We start from the raw sequence: 16,800 nt of genomic DNA on the forward strand, positions 1-16,800 counted from the left end.
GTTTGAGCATCTTTGTAATTGCATCTTTTATTCTGCTTTCATTTTGTATGCAGTATAATGATTTCTTAATCTTAATTTGTGTCTGCTGATCTCAATTGTGAAGCCACACTTTTTCATGTTTCATAATGTTTTATTGTGAACATATGCTTATTTTTCATATGTAAGCCTCATTGTCATCCATTGTGGATGTTAATATGCCTCAGCTGGAAACAGGATAAGATCTTATTTCTGATCCACTTTAGCTCTCCTCAGTATTATTGTGGAAGGAAATGAATACAGACAGTCACTACTCATCTTCACAGGGGCCTGTCACGGTGATGGAGTAGACATTGTCTCCTCGTCTTCACGGGGACTTGTCATGGTGAGGGAGCACTTATTTCAATTTGTCTCTTTCTTTTCAACTGTTATTTTTCTCTGCACTTCTGTTCCTGCCCTGACTCTCATAAGCCGCATCATTACATTTGTTTTGTCTTGGCAATAAATTATCACAGATGTGGTGGTCTATAAACAAGTAATTTGTTTCTATTTTTAGAGCCTAGAAGTTTTAGATGGTGTTGCCAACATAATCTAATTCGCTGTAGATCCCTTCTATTCCTTCATGGAAAGGAGAGGTAGTATCATGCTGGGGTCACTTTAACAGTCCTGTTTGGTCCATCCCCGAAATCTCTAGCTTCATGTCTTGTTCCTCATGATCCAACCTTTGGTACAATCATACTGGACTTTAGTATTTAAACATGAATTTGAGGGAGACACAATTATGTAGGATTACATTGTAATCCTGACACTTGGATATTTCTGTCCCGACAAAGGTGATAGAAACCTAGGTATCAAGCTCTGAAATTCAAAAATGGAGACAGGGATTTGTGACATATGAACTGCTAGATTATTTCACCTTATGCCAAAAAGCAAGCAATATTTGCCTTTCTGCATGTGCCTTAAAAAAAAAACTGACATGATGAATTCCACTTCAATCAAATTTCCTTCAAATTCCATTATTTCATTTTTCTTTGTGGTTGAATAATGGATTTATTGCGTACTCTTTCTGCACTCATCAATTGATGAATGTCTTAATTTCCTATAGTGACTAGATCAGCAATAGTCAGCAATTGCCTCTGTACTACACCGACTTCCTTTCTGTCCTTCTGGTATATACCGGGAGTTTTATAGATGGGTGATATAGTAGCTCCATTTCTATAATATTTTTCTTTTCTATAGTTGCTATGAAAGTTTCCATTCCCATAAATTATAAATAGCGGTTTGTTTTTGCTATGCCTTTTGCCAGGCTTGTTATTTGTTTCCTTGCATATAGTCATGCTATATGTAATAAACTAGAACCAAAGGCAATTTTAATTTTTATGTTTTTCTGACTGTAAAAGAAGTCAAGTAATTTTTCAACCATTCGTTGGTTACTTGTTGTTTTCTTGTGAATGTTGTATCTTTCATTTAATAAGAGATTGATTGATAAGATGATTTTTTTTTCAGCCGTGACCATATACTCTCTCTCTCTCTCTCATAACTTGTCTGATATTGTCTTAGTATCCTTTGTGGTCCTGTAATGAAACAATTAGCTAAAAGGAAATTAATTTAAGAAAGAGTTTATTTGGCTTGTGCTTCCTGTTCATAGTCCATTTTCGAGGGAAAGTGGGGCACATATAAAGGAATCACGAAAGAATGCCAGGGGCTGGCTTGCTCACAGGATCATGCTTAGCTAGACTTACTGGATACTTCATTACCATCCACACAGGTATTTTGCTGCCCACCTGGTGCTAGATTTTCTTTCTTTCTTTCTTTCTTTCTTTCTTTCTTTCTTTCTTTCTTTTGTTTGCTTAGAGATCATGTTTATTATGTAAAGAATACACACTGCTGCTTAGAGATCACGTTTATTATGTAAAGAATACACACTGCATATATGGTGTTAGACTTTCTATTTCAGTGAATAGCCAGCGCAATCACATTCACACAGACATGGACACAGTCTAATCTGTACTACATAATTTCTCATTTGAATTTCCTTTCTCAGGTGACTCTAGATTTTATCAAGTGAATCATTAAAATTAAGAAGAATATGTGTGTCCTGGACAGATTTTCTTTTCCCTTTCTGAATGGCATTTATTTACTCTTAAGGATTGTTTAATTTGTTACACTATAGTAAAATTTCATGGAACTCTGTTAGTTACTAGTTCTATGAATTATGCTTTTATAATCCTTTTAAGACCTCGCCTATTCATATATCTTAAAGTATTTTTTTTTAGAATTTCTTATATTAAATGCTGCAATTGCCAGTTGGTGGTGGCACACAACTTTAATCCCAGCACTCCAGAGGCAGAGTCAGGTGGATCTCTGTGAGTTTGAGGCCAACCTGGTCTACGAGAGCTAGTTCCATGATAGTCTCCCAAACTACAGAGAAACCCTTTAGCACAAAGCAAAAAACAAACAAAAAACTGTGACGAATTTTGATTTGTTTTCTGTACATAGTATGGGAATTGGAACTTTTTTTTTATCTGTCTACATGAAGAAACCAAACTTTCCCATTACCATTTGTTAAATATGCCATGTTTTTTTTTTCCAATGTGTATGTTATGTTTGACTTCCTTGGTCTAGTATTAGGTTAGGGTTCTGTGGATTTACATCTCAGTTCTATGCTTCATTACATCCATCTATTTCTTTCATTTTGTTCCAGCACCATGCTACTTATGTTACTAGGGTCCTACAACGTAATTTGAGATATGGCTCTTTGGAAATTCCAATGCTGCCTTTTCCACTGAGTATTTATTATCTTTGTGACTCATGCTCTTTAGAAGTTAAATATGAATTTCAGCATGCTCATTTTCAAGTTCTGTGCAGAACTAAATTATAAATGAGGCCATCGGTAAATAAATGTGTTCTAGTATTTAATGAAAACTTCTTGGTTCATTATAGAATAAAAGATAATTTGTGTTTTTTCAGTAACCTACACAATTATCATAAACCTCTAATGCAGAGGTACAATCCAAATTGATAGATTTACTCCTTCAGCCCTTTATACTACACACACACACACACACACACACACACACACACACATCAGCTTTGAAGATATTTGAAACAACCTATTTGTTTAGTGTCCTTTAACAGTGACTCTGTTTTATCTATTCCTTTCATGCATGTAAAGGCAATTTACAAATGTTTTGTATGTACTGGCTTCCTTGTTATATACATTAATTTTTTTTTTCGAGACAGGGTTTCTCTGTAGCTTTGGAGCCTGTCCTGGAACTAATAACACATCTGTTTGTGTTAAAGATCAAATCCTTATCCTCTCTCCCCCAAAGTATCAGTTGTTTAAAACAAGTACTTTATAAAATAGTAAAAAAATGGATTTAAAACTAAGACAGATCCTTTGGTCTATCTACAGAGGAAAAAAGTTCTATCCATGCAGAAGCAACCAGCCGAATAAATTACACACAGCACCAAAACTTCCAATTATGTTGAGATGTGGGTTTAACTTAGTTCAGACATTAAAGGCATTAGGCAAATCCATTAAATTTGTACAAGTAATGCAAAAGAAGCCTTTACGTCTCATTTTCCACATGCAGTGTTTGTCATCCTAGTTACTGAGAATCAGAACTTAGCTGGGTTTCTGTGATAGCAAGTCTCTCACAACACAGGGATCGAGGTGGCACCTGGAACTGCTGTTATCTCAGGGCTCAATTTTACAGAAAATCCTCCTTCACGCTCACTCACGAGTCTACTTTCAGGCTTACAGTTTGTACTGGTTGTTGGTGACTGCATTGCTCTTGGTATCAGCTTCTCTCTCCGTAGGGCTACAACACACAGTTCCCTTTCTTTAGATTGGAGTCAGTAGGATGCAGTGAGATCAAGGATGACACGGATACCGAATGGAGGGAAGCAATACAGACAGCAGCATTTTAAAAACAAATTGTCAAAATGTAGTAACACCACGTTCACCTTCTTATATGATCTCCATAAGTCTCGTCCAGCAAAAGGAAAGGGACACAACATGCAAATTCATCAGAGTTGGTACATCAGTTTCGGTCAAAGCAGACATTGCCGACGACTTCCACTTAAAATCCTCCTGATTAGCCGGGCGGTGGTGGCGCATGCCTTTAATCCCAGCACTCGGGAGGCAGAGGCAGGTGGATCTCTGTGAGTTCGAGGCCAGCGTGGTCTACAAGAGCTAGGGCCAGGACAGGCTCCAAAGCTACAGAGAAACCCTGTCTCAGAAAAAGTAAAATAAATAAATAAATAAATAAATAAATAAATAAAATCCTCCTGATTCCTTTCTTTCCTCAGATTAGAATAATTTCCACACAAATTTCTCAAAGAAATTTGGTCCATTATCTCGTTTAAATTGTCTAATTTAAATATATTATCTAATAAATCATCTAATTTATTATCCAACACACTAATAAATTTATCTAATAAATTATCTAATTTATTATTTGATTTAAATCTAGATATATATGATATCCACAGTGTATACAGATAGAAAACAATCTTCTCTTGGTTCTTAGTATAGCAAAATAGACACTTTATTTTCCCTTCATGCACAAAGCATGCTTCATGAAACAAGCATAGGAAAACTAACAAGTTTTTCTTTCAGAAGGTTTAATGGGTCATACAATGGAGTTCTTGTTCTGCAATAATTCTCTAATTCATACATACAAATATAAATTTGATTTAATAATGTATACAAAATTTTCCTTGACTCTGTGCTCTGGGTAGCAGCAAATGAATCTATTACATTTTATTAGATATTACCTGAAATTCTTATATGCCTTGGTGCTATATTTTGTCCTCTACTCTCTCTATCTAATCTATTCATTTCCAGTTCCACTAACAGAGTTTTCTCATGAGACCTACATGGAGTAATATAAATGCTGATGTTCAGTACTCCCCAAATTATTTTGGGCTATTTGTGTCGCAGTTATTATTAGACACCTTTTGTCCATGAACCCTCTCACTTTGAAAGTTTAGCTAACAAGAACTTCATGTGTATTGTGTGCACATTTTTTAGCATATAGTGATGTTTAATTGTTTCTTCAAAAGGAGAAATCTTGATTTTTCCTTGTCTGTCCATCCTGAGTGTGGCATTGCTTCCTGAGAATTTCTTTTTCAGTCTCGCTAAATGTGTAGGACATTTGATTCAATGTTGAATAATTACGAGTTATGCCTTCCTCATGATCTCCACAAATAATTTTTCATGAGGAAGCTTGAGTCAAGCTTTGGAATTTTTCTGAATATGGCTTAGAAGACTTTGAGCTTTATGGTTTTTTTTTTCCTATTCTCTCTCTCTCTCTCTCTCTCTCTCTCTCTCTCTTTGGTTTTTTGAGACAGGGATTCTCTGTGGCTTTGGTGCCTGTCCCGGAACTAGCTCTTGTAGACCAGGCTCGCCTTGAACTTCCAGAGATCCCCCTGCCTCTGCCTCCCGAATGCTGGGATGAAAGGTGTGCACTACCACCACCCAGCTCCTATTCTCTTTATGTTTCATACTGTTTATGATTTATATTCAAAACTGTACTTTTTATTTTTAAAGGAGATATTTATTTCTCTATGTTTTCTGCACTAGTTTGGACCCTCATACCCTTCTGACCCCCATTGAGTTGCTAGCATTGTAGATGTGTACCCTCATACCGAGCACAAACCATGCTTGAGGATGCTTATGACAAGAGTCCCAGGTCATCTTCATCCTTCAAATTTCTCATATAAATTAGTGTATAGGACATGAACACAGACAATATGTATATTTATTTTTAACAAAGCCCAAAAGCTTCTACCTTTATTTCATATTATTAATACATTTACAGTTTTATTAGATATAAACATATATAAAGTATTGTACAACTTAAATATAACTTAGTACAATATTAAAATATAGCATTTACATTTGCACATTTATAATTTACTAATTTTCAATATACTCGAAATAGGTCAGTTTCAACTCAAAGTTCCCTGGGCTTTCTTTCTGAAGTACATGTACTTTCAGCAATAGACACTTTCAATCTCTGTGGCCCACCAAGAGCAATAACAGTAGACTGAATCATTGGGGAATTTTGTGGACCACAGCACTGTATGTGTGTAAAAATTTTTAGATTAATCCTTAACAGTGGTAAAAGAATTAGTTATTAAAGTTTGAATCATGTTATTTTAAAATGATACTTATTAACAATCAGATTTTTTCATGATATGGAACAAAGTGGACTGGAATTTTGGTTCTGCTCTCAGTGAGAGTAAAGTAACTGTGGAGAGATGGGACACAATATCGGTGATGCTCTACCATCTGCACAGTGAGGAGTGAGACGCTGATATGGAGTTCTGTGAATACATTACAGAGCAGCAAACTTTTTGTATCATCTGTTGTGCAGTTTTTTTTTCTCCTGGGTTGATTCTAAATTTTGTCAATTTGACCATATTAAGCAACAAAATGCAATATTTAAAATAAACTAAAATTGAAAGGTATTCACTTAAATCCAGGCAGACAAATAGACAATACTTGTTTGAAATAATTAGTTTTAAATTATTACCAATTAAGGAACAAATTTATTCTGTTCTTATTTTAATTTAGCATGAATAATGAGCATCCCCAAGATGAGAGCATAAGCAGAGATAACAAAAAATAAGGCATTATTCAATTGTAGACATTGGGAACATTTCCATGTGTTTCCCCTGGATAATATTCAGATTCAAAGCTTTGAAACTCACAAAGGTTTAGAGTGAATGTCTTGGTATGGGGAGAAGGGAAACAGAGTTGATTCTACAGCTGAGGAAACCCTAAATATTCTAAGGGAGAAAGTATGAGGAGTGAATCGATCAACGGCAGCTGGTGAAAGGAGTGGATTTGGCAGATTTCCTAAAGAAGACAGAATCAGAAAACAATTGAAAAATAATAAGCAGAAAATCGGAGACAAATGCATATCAAAACATAAATTACTAATCTCAGTAAAGAGATGGCAGAGTCAGACAGCTCTGGTTTTTTATCCTGATTCAAACTGGCATGCATGTAAAGAAGGAAGAAATAAATGAAAAAGAATGGAAAGAATAAAGAATATTTTCAGGTGTTGAATTGAACAACTTGGACTCAATTTAAAAATTCAGAATACCATTTTCATTTTAATTAACTACACTAAGGAGAAATACAATAACAGATTTTGAAGAAATTTTTTTAACATGAAAATTCATGAGGACTTTTACATGAGTTGAGTAACTTCCACAAGGCTAGGAAACTTGGTGAGGGAGCCTGAAGACATCTTTTTTTATGCTTTAGTCCATATATTTTTCCCTATTTTTGCTAATCCTATATCCTAAATTTCTAGGATCCAAAATCATTATGTTGGAATGTTGTGTTTTGATTTCTTGTTTTGAATTAGTTTAAGATGATTCCTAGGTTTCCCCTCCCTTTTAAAATCTATGTCATCTAAGCCGGGCGGTGTTGGCCCATGCCTTTAATCCCAGCACTTGGGAGGCAGAGGCAGGTGGATCTCTGTGAATTCTAGACCAGCCTGGTCTACAAGAGCTAGTTCCAGGACAGGCTCCAAAACCACAGAGAAACCCTGTCTCGAAAAACCAAAAAAAAACAAAAAAAAAAAATCTATGTCATCTAATGACTATCAATTATTTATGATATTAAATCTATTCATACATTAAAATAAATTGCTAAAGAAGTTAAAGATCTATGGGAAATGTGATGACAAATTTAAAAACTCAGTACCTTGAGGTTCTTTAAGAAAGAGAAGCAGAGTTAAAATCCGCGTCTTCTTTTCGATTCCATTGATCAACTTCTCTGTTTTTATGCCAATACCAAGTTAGCCTTTCCTATTCCCAATGCTCCTCTGAACACATTGGCATCTTATTTTTGAAATCTGCTAGTAATATTTCTAAAGTGATTCTTTTATTTTGTCAACACTGTCCCCTAAGATATTCACTTGGTAAGCATTGTTGTCGATCTGAAATGTATCAGAATGATAAGTTAGACCCTTCCAAGTTCTACAACAAATCCTCCAAACTTGATTACTTGAAACATGAAAATGTTTTTCAGTAACTTTAACTGACCATAAGTTTTAGATAATTCTCCCTGGATTAGAATAAGAAATGAACAGATCTTCAGTAATATTCCTAGTATCAAGAAATAATCCATTGAGGCTTCTTTGTTAGTTTCAAGAGACCTCTTTTTGAATCTTCATTTCTATGAACTATCTTTGTAAGATAAAGATCTGTATGCAGAGTGTTGAGCATAGCAGAGCCTGTTTAAATCACAGCGTTCCTATAATACTCCAACAGTATCTGATATTCATTCTTCATTCCAACCCTTCTCTTTCTCTCTTCCTTTACTGAATTGGTTGTGACCTCTCAGAAGAGTACATATCTGTTATGCTTTTTTTGGCAACTGTCCTGTTCTCATCTTTGATATACTTGTAGACTCTAGTCAGAATGTCATTCTGATGGTTTTCTCAGAGTTGTAACCTAGTTATTGATAAAAAGAACAAAACAAGCAATAAACACTGTTGGTATCCAAACACAGATGGTTAAAAGAACTAAAAGTGTTGATCATATTAAATAACTTTTTTTTTACTTTACGTTCACATGGATATTTGAGAATACATCTAATTCCTGTCTCTTTCCTCTCCTGTATGTCAGCACTGTTTTCCATTGAAAACAAAACAAGCTAGCATAAACAGCATTTCTTCATTTGAATCAGAGAAATCACTAACTCTCCTGGACCCCAATGTTTGGTCAGTGAATATGGGTCAATGTGTTCTGGGATTTGAAATCAAGTTTAATGTTCTCTGAGAGTATTATTCTTTTTTTGCTACTACTTGTCACTTCTTTCTTCCATCAGTAGACTCTAATGGAGACAAAAGAAAGTCACTATGTCTTAGGTAGATATGTATGCTCTGAATTTTATTCCAATTCCAACTTTTTGATCAGGTTTTGAGTTTTCCCAACAACTAAAAAAGAAATTCTTAACCACTGTTTGTATTCTATAGTCCCCAAACACTGAGAACAACTAGATGGAACATTCCAAAATTCCTTTGGGGAGTATGTCACTATGACCACTTCAAATGATAGAGACATGGGACTTCTCATATTGTATAGTAAGATTTCCCCAAGCTTGTATTTAGATTTCTGTTGACAGAGGTTTCTCTACCACCCAGTCCTGCAGCCATTTAGTTCCAAAAAAACATACAGAGGCTTACATTAATTATAATCTGTTTGGCCTCTTAGCACATGTTTTCTTATTGACTCTTGAACTTATATTAAGCATAATTCTTGTCTGTGTTAACCATATGGCTTGGTAACTTTTATCAGTGAGGCATTCTAATCTTGCTTCCTCTGCATCTGGTTGATGACTGCAGACCAAGCGTTGCCTCTTTCTAGAATTCTCCTGTTCTGTTTTCTTCACCTATACTTTCTGCCTGGCTACTGGAAATCAGCATTTTATTAAAGAAATACAAGTAACAAATCTTTACAGGGTACAAAACCATTGTCCTACACGATTAATATTCTGTATAATTTCCCTTTGGTTTCCCTGTCCTTCTATTCCTTGTTTATTAGTTTACTTCTCCAGGAGTAAATGTAAATTTGATGAAATTTAAATGATAAATATTTACTCAAAATATCTTTTCATATTGATGTTATTAAGCTAATTGTTTATCCTCCAATCTTTTTAAAAATATTGTTAGGTTTTGACTTATTATGTTACTTACTTTTTGATTGAATAAATATATTCTAAAATAAAATTTGATAATTAATTTTAAGATATAATTATTGTATCTTTTTTCACAGAGAAACTGGTATAGAGGTAGCAAGATATTTCTAGTATTTGAAGTGTTTGGGACAACATAAATTCATTAATATATCAAGGATATATTACTTTACATGCAAAAATTTTAATTAAAAATATAAAAATTTAAAGCTATGTTTAGTAATTGTCAAGGACTCAGATTATTGTGATTTTTATATCCCACATTGTTTCACCAGTACTTTTTATAAAAACAGTGTTGGGTTGATAATGATGGATTGTTAACATTGGATATTTGCCCTTTATTTCTTCTTCTCTGAAATATAAAGACAAGCATTTCCCCTATACAAATGTTACACAACATACTATATTGCACTTTTAACTCAATGGCCCACATTTGTAATAGAGCTTGAAGTCCTAACCCAAAGCAACTTTCAAAATTAATGACTCTGCCACCAAGTCCTTAACCTTTTAAAATTATTCATCCCTAAGGAATTACATATTATCCCAAAGAGCAACTGTGCATTGGAGTGAAAACGATAAATTTTTAGGTCGTGATCTTAATGTGGTCTAGTGTGCATAAATAGTTTTCCGGGGTGAATTCATGTGTGCTACATTAGCTTTGTGAGGGCCATATGTTTCTATTTAACACCAAGAAAAAGACACTCTATGAAGGTAATGCAGGAAAACTGTTCATGCTATTTTCTGGGTGACTACCTTCCTGTTTTTCTTCTTTGCCCTTTGTTCTCTTTTCTCTGCTAAAGAAGAACTGATTACCATTGTTTATTGTGCAATCAGACATACAAGAAGCTTCTGCACTCCTAGTGGACTACAAGAATGACAATATAACTTCCTTCACAAAATTTCATAAGTCTAATCATTTATTTCTCATCCTGCGTAACACCTTGTTATTGTTATTTTAATAAATATGTTGGTTAATGTAATAAAGAAAACTTAGAGAAGGCACTAAAATATTTCAGTGCCATATTAAAAAATTAGAGAGTAATATTCTCTTGGTTAACATGAACAAGCCTGAACCCCAAATTTGATTCTACCACTTTTTAACTCATATTTCCTGTTAGTCTATAGTTTGTGGTCAATGCTGTCTGTGGCTTATCAATTATGTATATGTTCTGTCTTTGCATGTTGCCTGTGTGTAGTGCTCTGTATAAGTCTGTATCTGTAATAAAGGGATTGTGATCTATATTTGTTAAACAACATATATAACAGGGACTGAGAAAGGAATGACAGAATGCCTTACAGAGTTATACAAAGAAAATCGTTTCTTTCCTAAACCCAAATGTACTGGCTGTTTTTGTGTGTCAGCTTGAAACAGGCTATAGTCACCACAGAGGAAGGAGCCTCAGCTGAGGAAATGCCTCCATGAGATCCAGCTGTAAGGCTTTTTCTCAATTAGTGATCAGTGGTGGAGAGCACAGCCTATTGGGGGTGCTTCATGCCCAGGCTGGTATCCTGGGCTTTTTAAGAAAGTAGGCTGATAAGCGGTTTTTAAACATAAAGCAAAGAAAACCAGCCTACAATTCACAATTCCAAAGAACCTAGAAAACAATGAGGACACTAAAAGAGACATACATAGATCCAATAATCTACATGGGTAGTAGAAAAAGACAAGAGCTCCTGAGTAAATTGGGAGCATGAGGACCTTGAGAAAGGGTTAAAGGGGAGGGGAGAGACAGGAAGGGGAGCAGAGAAAAATGGAAAGCTCAATAAAAATCAATTGAAAAAGGAAAAAAAAAAGGGAAAAAGAATTAGGCTGAGCAAGCCAGCGGGAGCAAGTAAGTAATCAGCTCCCCTCTATGGCCCCTGCATCTGCTCCTTCCTCTTGATTCCAGCTCTGCTTCAGTTCCTATTCTGACATTCTCCAGTGATGGACTATGATCTAGAACTGTAAGCCAAATTAAATCCTATCCTCCTCAACTTGCCTTTGTGAAATGGTGTTTTGTCACAGCAATAGAAACCCTAACAGACACCCTCGGACCCAGAAAAGCACCTGAAGCTACAAAACGATTTTATCACCCAGTACTTCTGACATTTATGATAGTTTGTTTAAGGATGCTTTCATCATATTGAAAACTTTTATCAAATGATAACCATAACACACACACACACACACACACACACACACACACACACACACAAATTTGGGGTTAAGAGCATGGGAGAGTACTTAGACATTTAAAAAAATTAGCTGAAGTTTTAAAAGATAATTGCATGAGAAATCCAAGGATAACAAGGTTGATTATATTGTTTTTTATTCTTAATGGCATATTAAACATTATCATGCTAATTGCACATTGGATAGCAGTTCGCTCAAAGCATAGTTTTAATCTGGCTGCAGGGCCCAGAGAAAGTTTAGTCATTGTGGAGTCAAGAGTTATTTTCAGAAAAATAACTCAGTATAAGTTGGAATTTTTTTCAACAAAACATTTTGCTATTTTCCAAATACTTTTTCTCTGACATACTTTGACAATTTTAGACAAATGAATAACATTTTAGTATCTATAAAATCAGTGTTCTATGTTTTGAATATTTATAATTTTCATGCTCTACTAATTCTTTTCAGTGAAGTTTGATTGTGAACTGTAGACAAACTAAAATATTTCTGTTACCATTGCCTGGACCTAGGTAATGAAACATATATTTATTTGTTTCCAAAATTTTCTGTGTTCTGTTTTATGTCTCATCCTTCAAAGCAACACACACCCACGTGTGTGTATCCTTTCTTTTATCTTAGTTCCAATATTCTCATACATTCCTCCCCCTGTATTCTTATTCCTTGTTTCTTAAAACCTAATATACATACTGTGATTCCTCTGGGTACTTACAAATCTCTTATTAAACAAAAATCCACAGTAGAACAAGTATAGTGTTTTCAGGCTCAAACTTTATTGCAGAATAAACCTGGAAAGTAGAAATGGATAACTGAGAAAGGCTAGAACAGGGAGGGAAAGCCCTCAATGATTCACTTTGCTCCTTCAGCATCTGTTGTCATCAAAATTATATAACTATTAATCAGTGAACTAAATCCTAATAAAATTTATTATTTTATCATTGCTACATTGAAATAATGATTTTAAAAGTTAATCAAGCTCTCTAAAAGATTAAAAATTTCCTTAATGAGATAATCACCTTAGTTACATAAATACTAAAGCTATGTTTTATGAACAACTGATATGTTATTCCCATTATAGTTTATAGTATTTTGGTGTAACTATTAGTAATGTTTTCCAGTTTTATAAATATTTCTAAATTATAAGTGATAAACTATGTTTAATTTAATCATAACTTCTGGCATGTTCATGTACAGTGCTTTACAAATTGTGAAGATATATTTGTTGAACTAAATTTGTGCTTCAAATGCTAAATTCATAAAAACTCATGAAAAAGATTTCATGCGGAGGAAACCACTCAGATTTCTTCAGAGGCAGAGACAGTTTATCAAAAAAATAAACATCAGTGGTTTCACAAAATTCCTTGTCTTCTCCTGGCAGTGAATCTTATTTATTTTGGTGTCAGAAATTAAATTGAAGTAGAATCTTAATTGTGAGTTACCTGTGCATTAAGCTATGTCATATAAATTCCATTCACTTAGATTTAAATGACATATAGAAGCTATTTTATCTTTACACGTTAGTCAAATTTATGTATTTATATTCTAAAATCATCTTTCATACAGAAGCTATTTTCTACTGAGATAGTATTTGTAAATTATCATTATATATTTTAGCATTTGAAGAAATGAAAAATATAATCACATTTGTCAATATTACCAATTGATTAATATTTCTCCACTTACTAGATTAGTCATAATATTTTCAAGTCCCTTAAGTAAATAAGATAGCAACAAAACCTATAATTTCTACATAAAAACATTTATTAGAAATGATATTACACTTTTTATTCTGCAAATTATCAAATTAGTACTTTGGTGATATATGTTTTGGCTTTTGAAAAATTGATAAAAGTTTGAATTTCAGTTGCTCCTACTCTTTCAAGATCTAATGTCAACAATCTATGTTGATAAAATTTTATATGAATTTTCTCATGAAAATTTCCCCAGACATGGAAAATAGTGCTGGAGTGGTGGAAATATTGTTTCCTAACTTAATATTACACAGTGTAATCTTGATTAAGAAGAAAGACAACAGTAATTATGAAAAATACTAAAATTAAAATGCATAATATTTACCAGTTTTTAAAACAGTTATGGAAACTTGGAGAAATCAAGGCAAAGTATAGATTTAATACCAAGTAAAGAAAACTATAAAGAAAGAAATGGCTGTTGTAGCATGAAGTTCACAGTGTAAAAGAAAACTGAACTCTTAATCTCTTGATAATCTTCAGAAAACATATGTCATCAGAATATCGATCACGCTGATTTTGTCCACGTCTGTTTTTCAGCTGCACTCTAACTCCGACAAAGGCGACGGGTCTGTCAAGTACATCCTTACTGGGGAAGGCGCTGGGACGATATTTATCATTGACGACACGACAGGTGACATCCACTCAACCAAAAGCCTGGACAGAGAGCAGAAAACACACTACGTTCTTCACGCTCAGGCTATTGACAGAAGGACAAACAAGCCTCTGGAACCTGAATCCGAGTTCATCATCAAAGTGCAAGATATCAATGACAATGCTCCCAAGTTCACAGATGGGCCATACATCGTTACTGTGCCTGAGATGTCAGATATGGGTAAGGAAGCTATTTTTTGTAATGTAGAAATTAATGTATGTTATTGATAACACAAAAGATTATTTTCTGAAGAACTTTTAAAAAATATATATGTGTATATTTGTAGAAATTTGAGAAACTTCAGGAATGTTAGGCTATTTTTATTACATAAAGACTTATTGATTATATAATCATATATTATTAATTGAAATAAATTTTTGAGCATGTATGTCCAGAGAACGGTTTGGACATGTCAAGGAAAAATTCCTAAGTTGGGTAACATATGTAATTCTTTCTTAATTGGCATTATTTTTGATTCTGTAAATTTTTCTTTCATATAATTGAGTAATATGAAATGCCAACACATTTGACAGTAACTGCTTTGAAGACAGAGTGTATGACATCTTGAACTTCAGACTACATGTTTTATAAGCTTACAGGTCCTTCTTAACTATAATGGCATTAGTATTAGATGTTATTGCTTCAATAATAAACAAAATTACTCATATGTTAGGCCATTACATATATATTTTAAAATATAAATATTATGTTATCTGTTTTAGATTATTTTAAATGTGTAGATAGCATTAAGTACACATGCTCATTTTTAGAAAATAATCAACTAGTAATTAATTTAAGATTTATCTCATTTCATGGCTGTACTGAAATTGAAATATCTTCAAACAGTTCTCAAGGCATATGAATTAGTGAGATACTTTCTCTACTAGTGAGATTTTTGTTGCTAGCCTATTTTCATTTTTATTCCGTAAATTAATTTCCTGAAAGTAATTAAAATGAACTTAAATAGTTGCATTAATTTTTTGGTGACCTTGTAAGATTCCACTTGCTTTCAGGAAACAGGTTTTAATGATAATTTTTGTATTTTACTTAAATATCTATGTCACTCTTTTTCTGAATAATGATGTTATATATGTTGATAATATCCTGTAATCAGCCCGTGAATGTTCACATAAAGCTTCCTTGCTAGCAGCGAACCACTGTTTCGTTTTAGAATTGCAGCCCATTTTAGTTCTCCTGAGAGCCAGGTGGCTCTTTAGCTGATGGAGAAAGGCTAGAAATCAAGAGAGAGATGCTCTCAGCCAAAGCCACTGGGGAAAAACAATTTCCCAACATTTTTCTGTCTGCAGCAGAATTCAGGGACTAGCCATAGCACTCCTTGGCATATTCTCAGACTATATTCAAGCTTATTGGTCTCTGAGGACATTTAAGGGGGAAAATGGTGGACTAGGCACTGTTATTCAAGATGGGCAAGAGCTTATGAGCAAATCCCGAAAATAAACCCTGTGCCTGTCTAGGACAGGCAGGGCAATATTATGTTTTCTGAACCCCTTCTAATTTATAAATGCAACAAGTTTTAATACACAATCACTTATAAAAAAATGTGCTGGTAGGCTCCCATTGTGTGATACAGGGCAAGGGGAAACATGAAACCACTAGTGTCAGAAAGAAATAACAGTAGAGACAATAAAATAGGCAGACTAGTCATTAGCCAAAGGCAGTTTCTAATTGACAAATTATGGAAGAGAACTGGAGGATTTTAGCGGATACAACAGAGAGATTGAGGGGGTGCAGGGTTAAAATGTTTTATATTTCAAAGTAAATCATGAGAAAAGTGTACATAATGTCCTGAAATAATGAATGGTCATTAATTCGGCTTGACTGGTATCCTGGTATAAGAGAACATAACAAGTTATTAAGAAATCTTATTCTTTAAGCATCAGGGAAATAAGGTATATCCCCAATAGCAGAGAAAATATATGCAGAGGAAGAGATAAATTGTATTTTCCCATCTCAGATGAGGAGTTCCCTGATTTACAAGCTTCATGAAGATACTAATTTTGAGGAAAACATTGGTAGACTGGGTATAGGCAAATATTGGCAATGCTCCAAAGACTGAATACAAAAAGCAAGCTCTAATGACTGATAGGGAGGATGAGAAATTGAAAATGGTTGAAGGTGAACAGAGGTCTAAGTCAAATCAGTAAAGAGATGGCAAAGATAACATGGCAAACCCTAAAGCACACATGTGCATACAGACAAACAGAAATGAATATGCAAATTGCTACCTTTTTCAAGCACTAATTTGATCTTTGCTAATCCAAATCAAAGCCAAAATGAAAGGTGGAATTATCATAGTAAAGGCTGTGGGTTCAACAAAATAACTTCCAAGACATTTCCTAAAATGTGAAGCATTGAGAGAATAAGGAATAGCTAACACTCTTACACTCTCAGAGTTACAAGAATGTGGTTTTAGAATACAACTTTAATTCATAAGAATAGTAAAATAGTTAAGAGAGTTAAGTGCTATCTCCATACTGCCGTGATTCCAGGCAAGAACACTTTTATG

The 16,800-nt window shown here is 34.0% G+C and overlaps 1 protein-coding gene across 4 annotated transcripts in view; it reads left to right on the forward strand.

Moving 5' to 3' along the window:
* Cdh18 (cadherin 18) overlaps nucleotides 1-16,800 on the forward strand; it is a 756,186-nt gene that overhangs the window by 555,045 nt on the left and 184,341 nt on the right. For all 4 annotated transcript variants that reach the window (XM_041632191.1, XM_041632192.1, XM_041632190.1 and 1 more), the window contains one exon: nucleotides 14,159-14,453. In XM_041632191.1, the coding sequence (XP_041488125.1) occupies nucleotides 14,159-14,453 (295 nt within the window). The remainder of the gene's footprint in view (nucleotides 1-14,158; nucleotides 14,454-16,800) is intronic.

This window comes from Microtus oregoni, unplaced genomic scaffold (assembly GCF_018167655.1).
Source record: "Microtus oregoni isolate MIOR12 unplaced genomic scaffold, Mior012 000040F_ref0000088, whole genome shotgun sequence".
NCBI lineage: Eukaryota > Metazoa > Chordata > Mammalia > Rodentia > Cricetidae > Microtus > Microtus oregoni.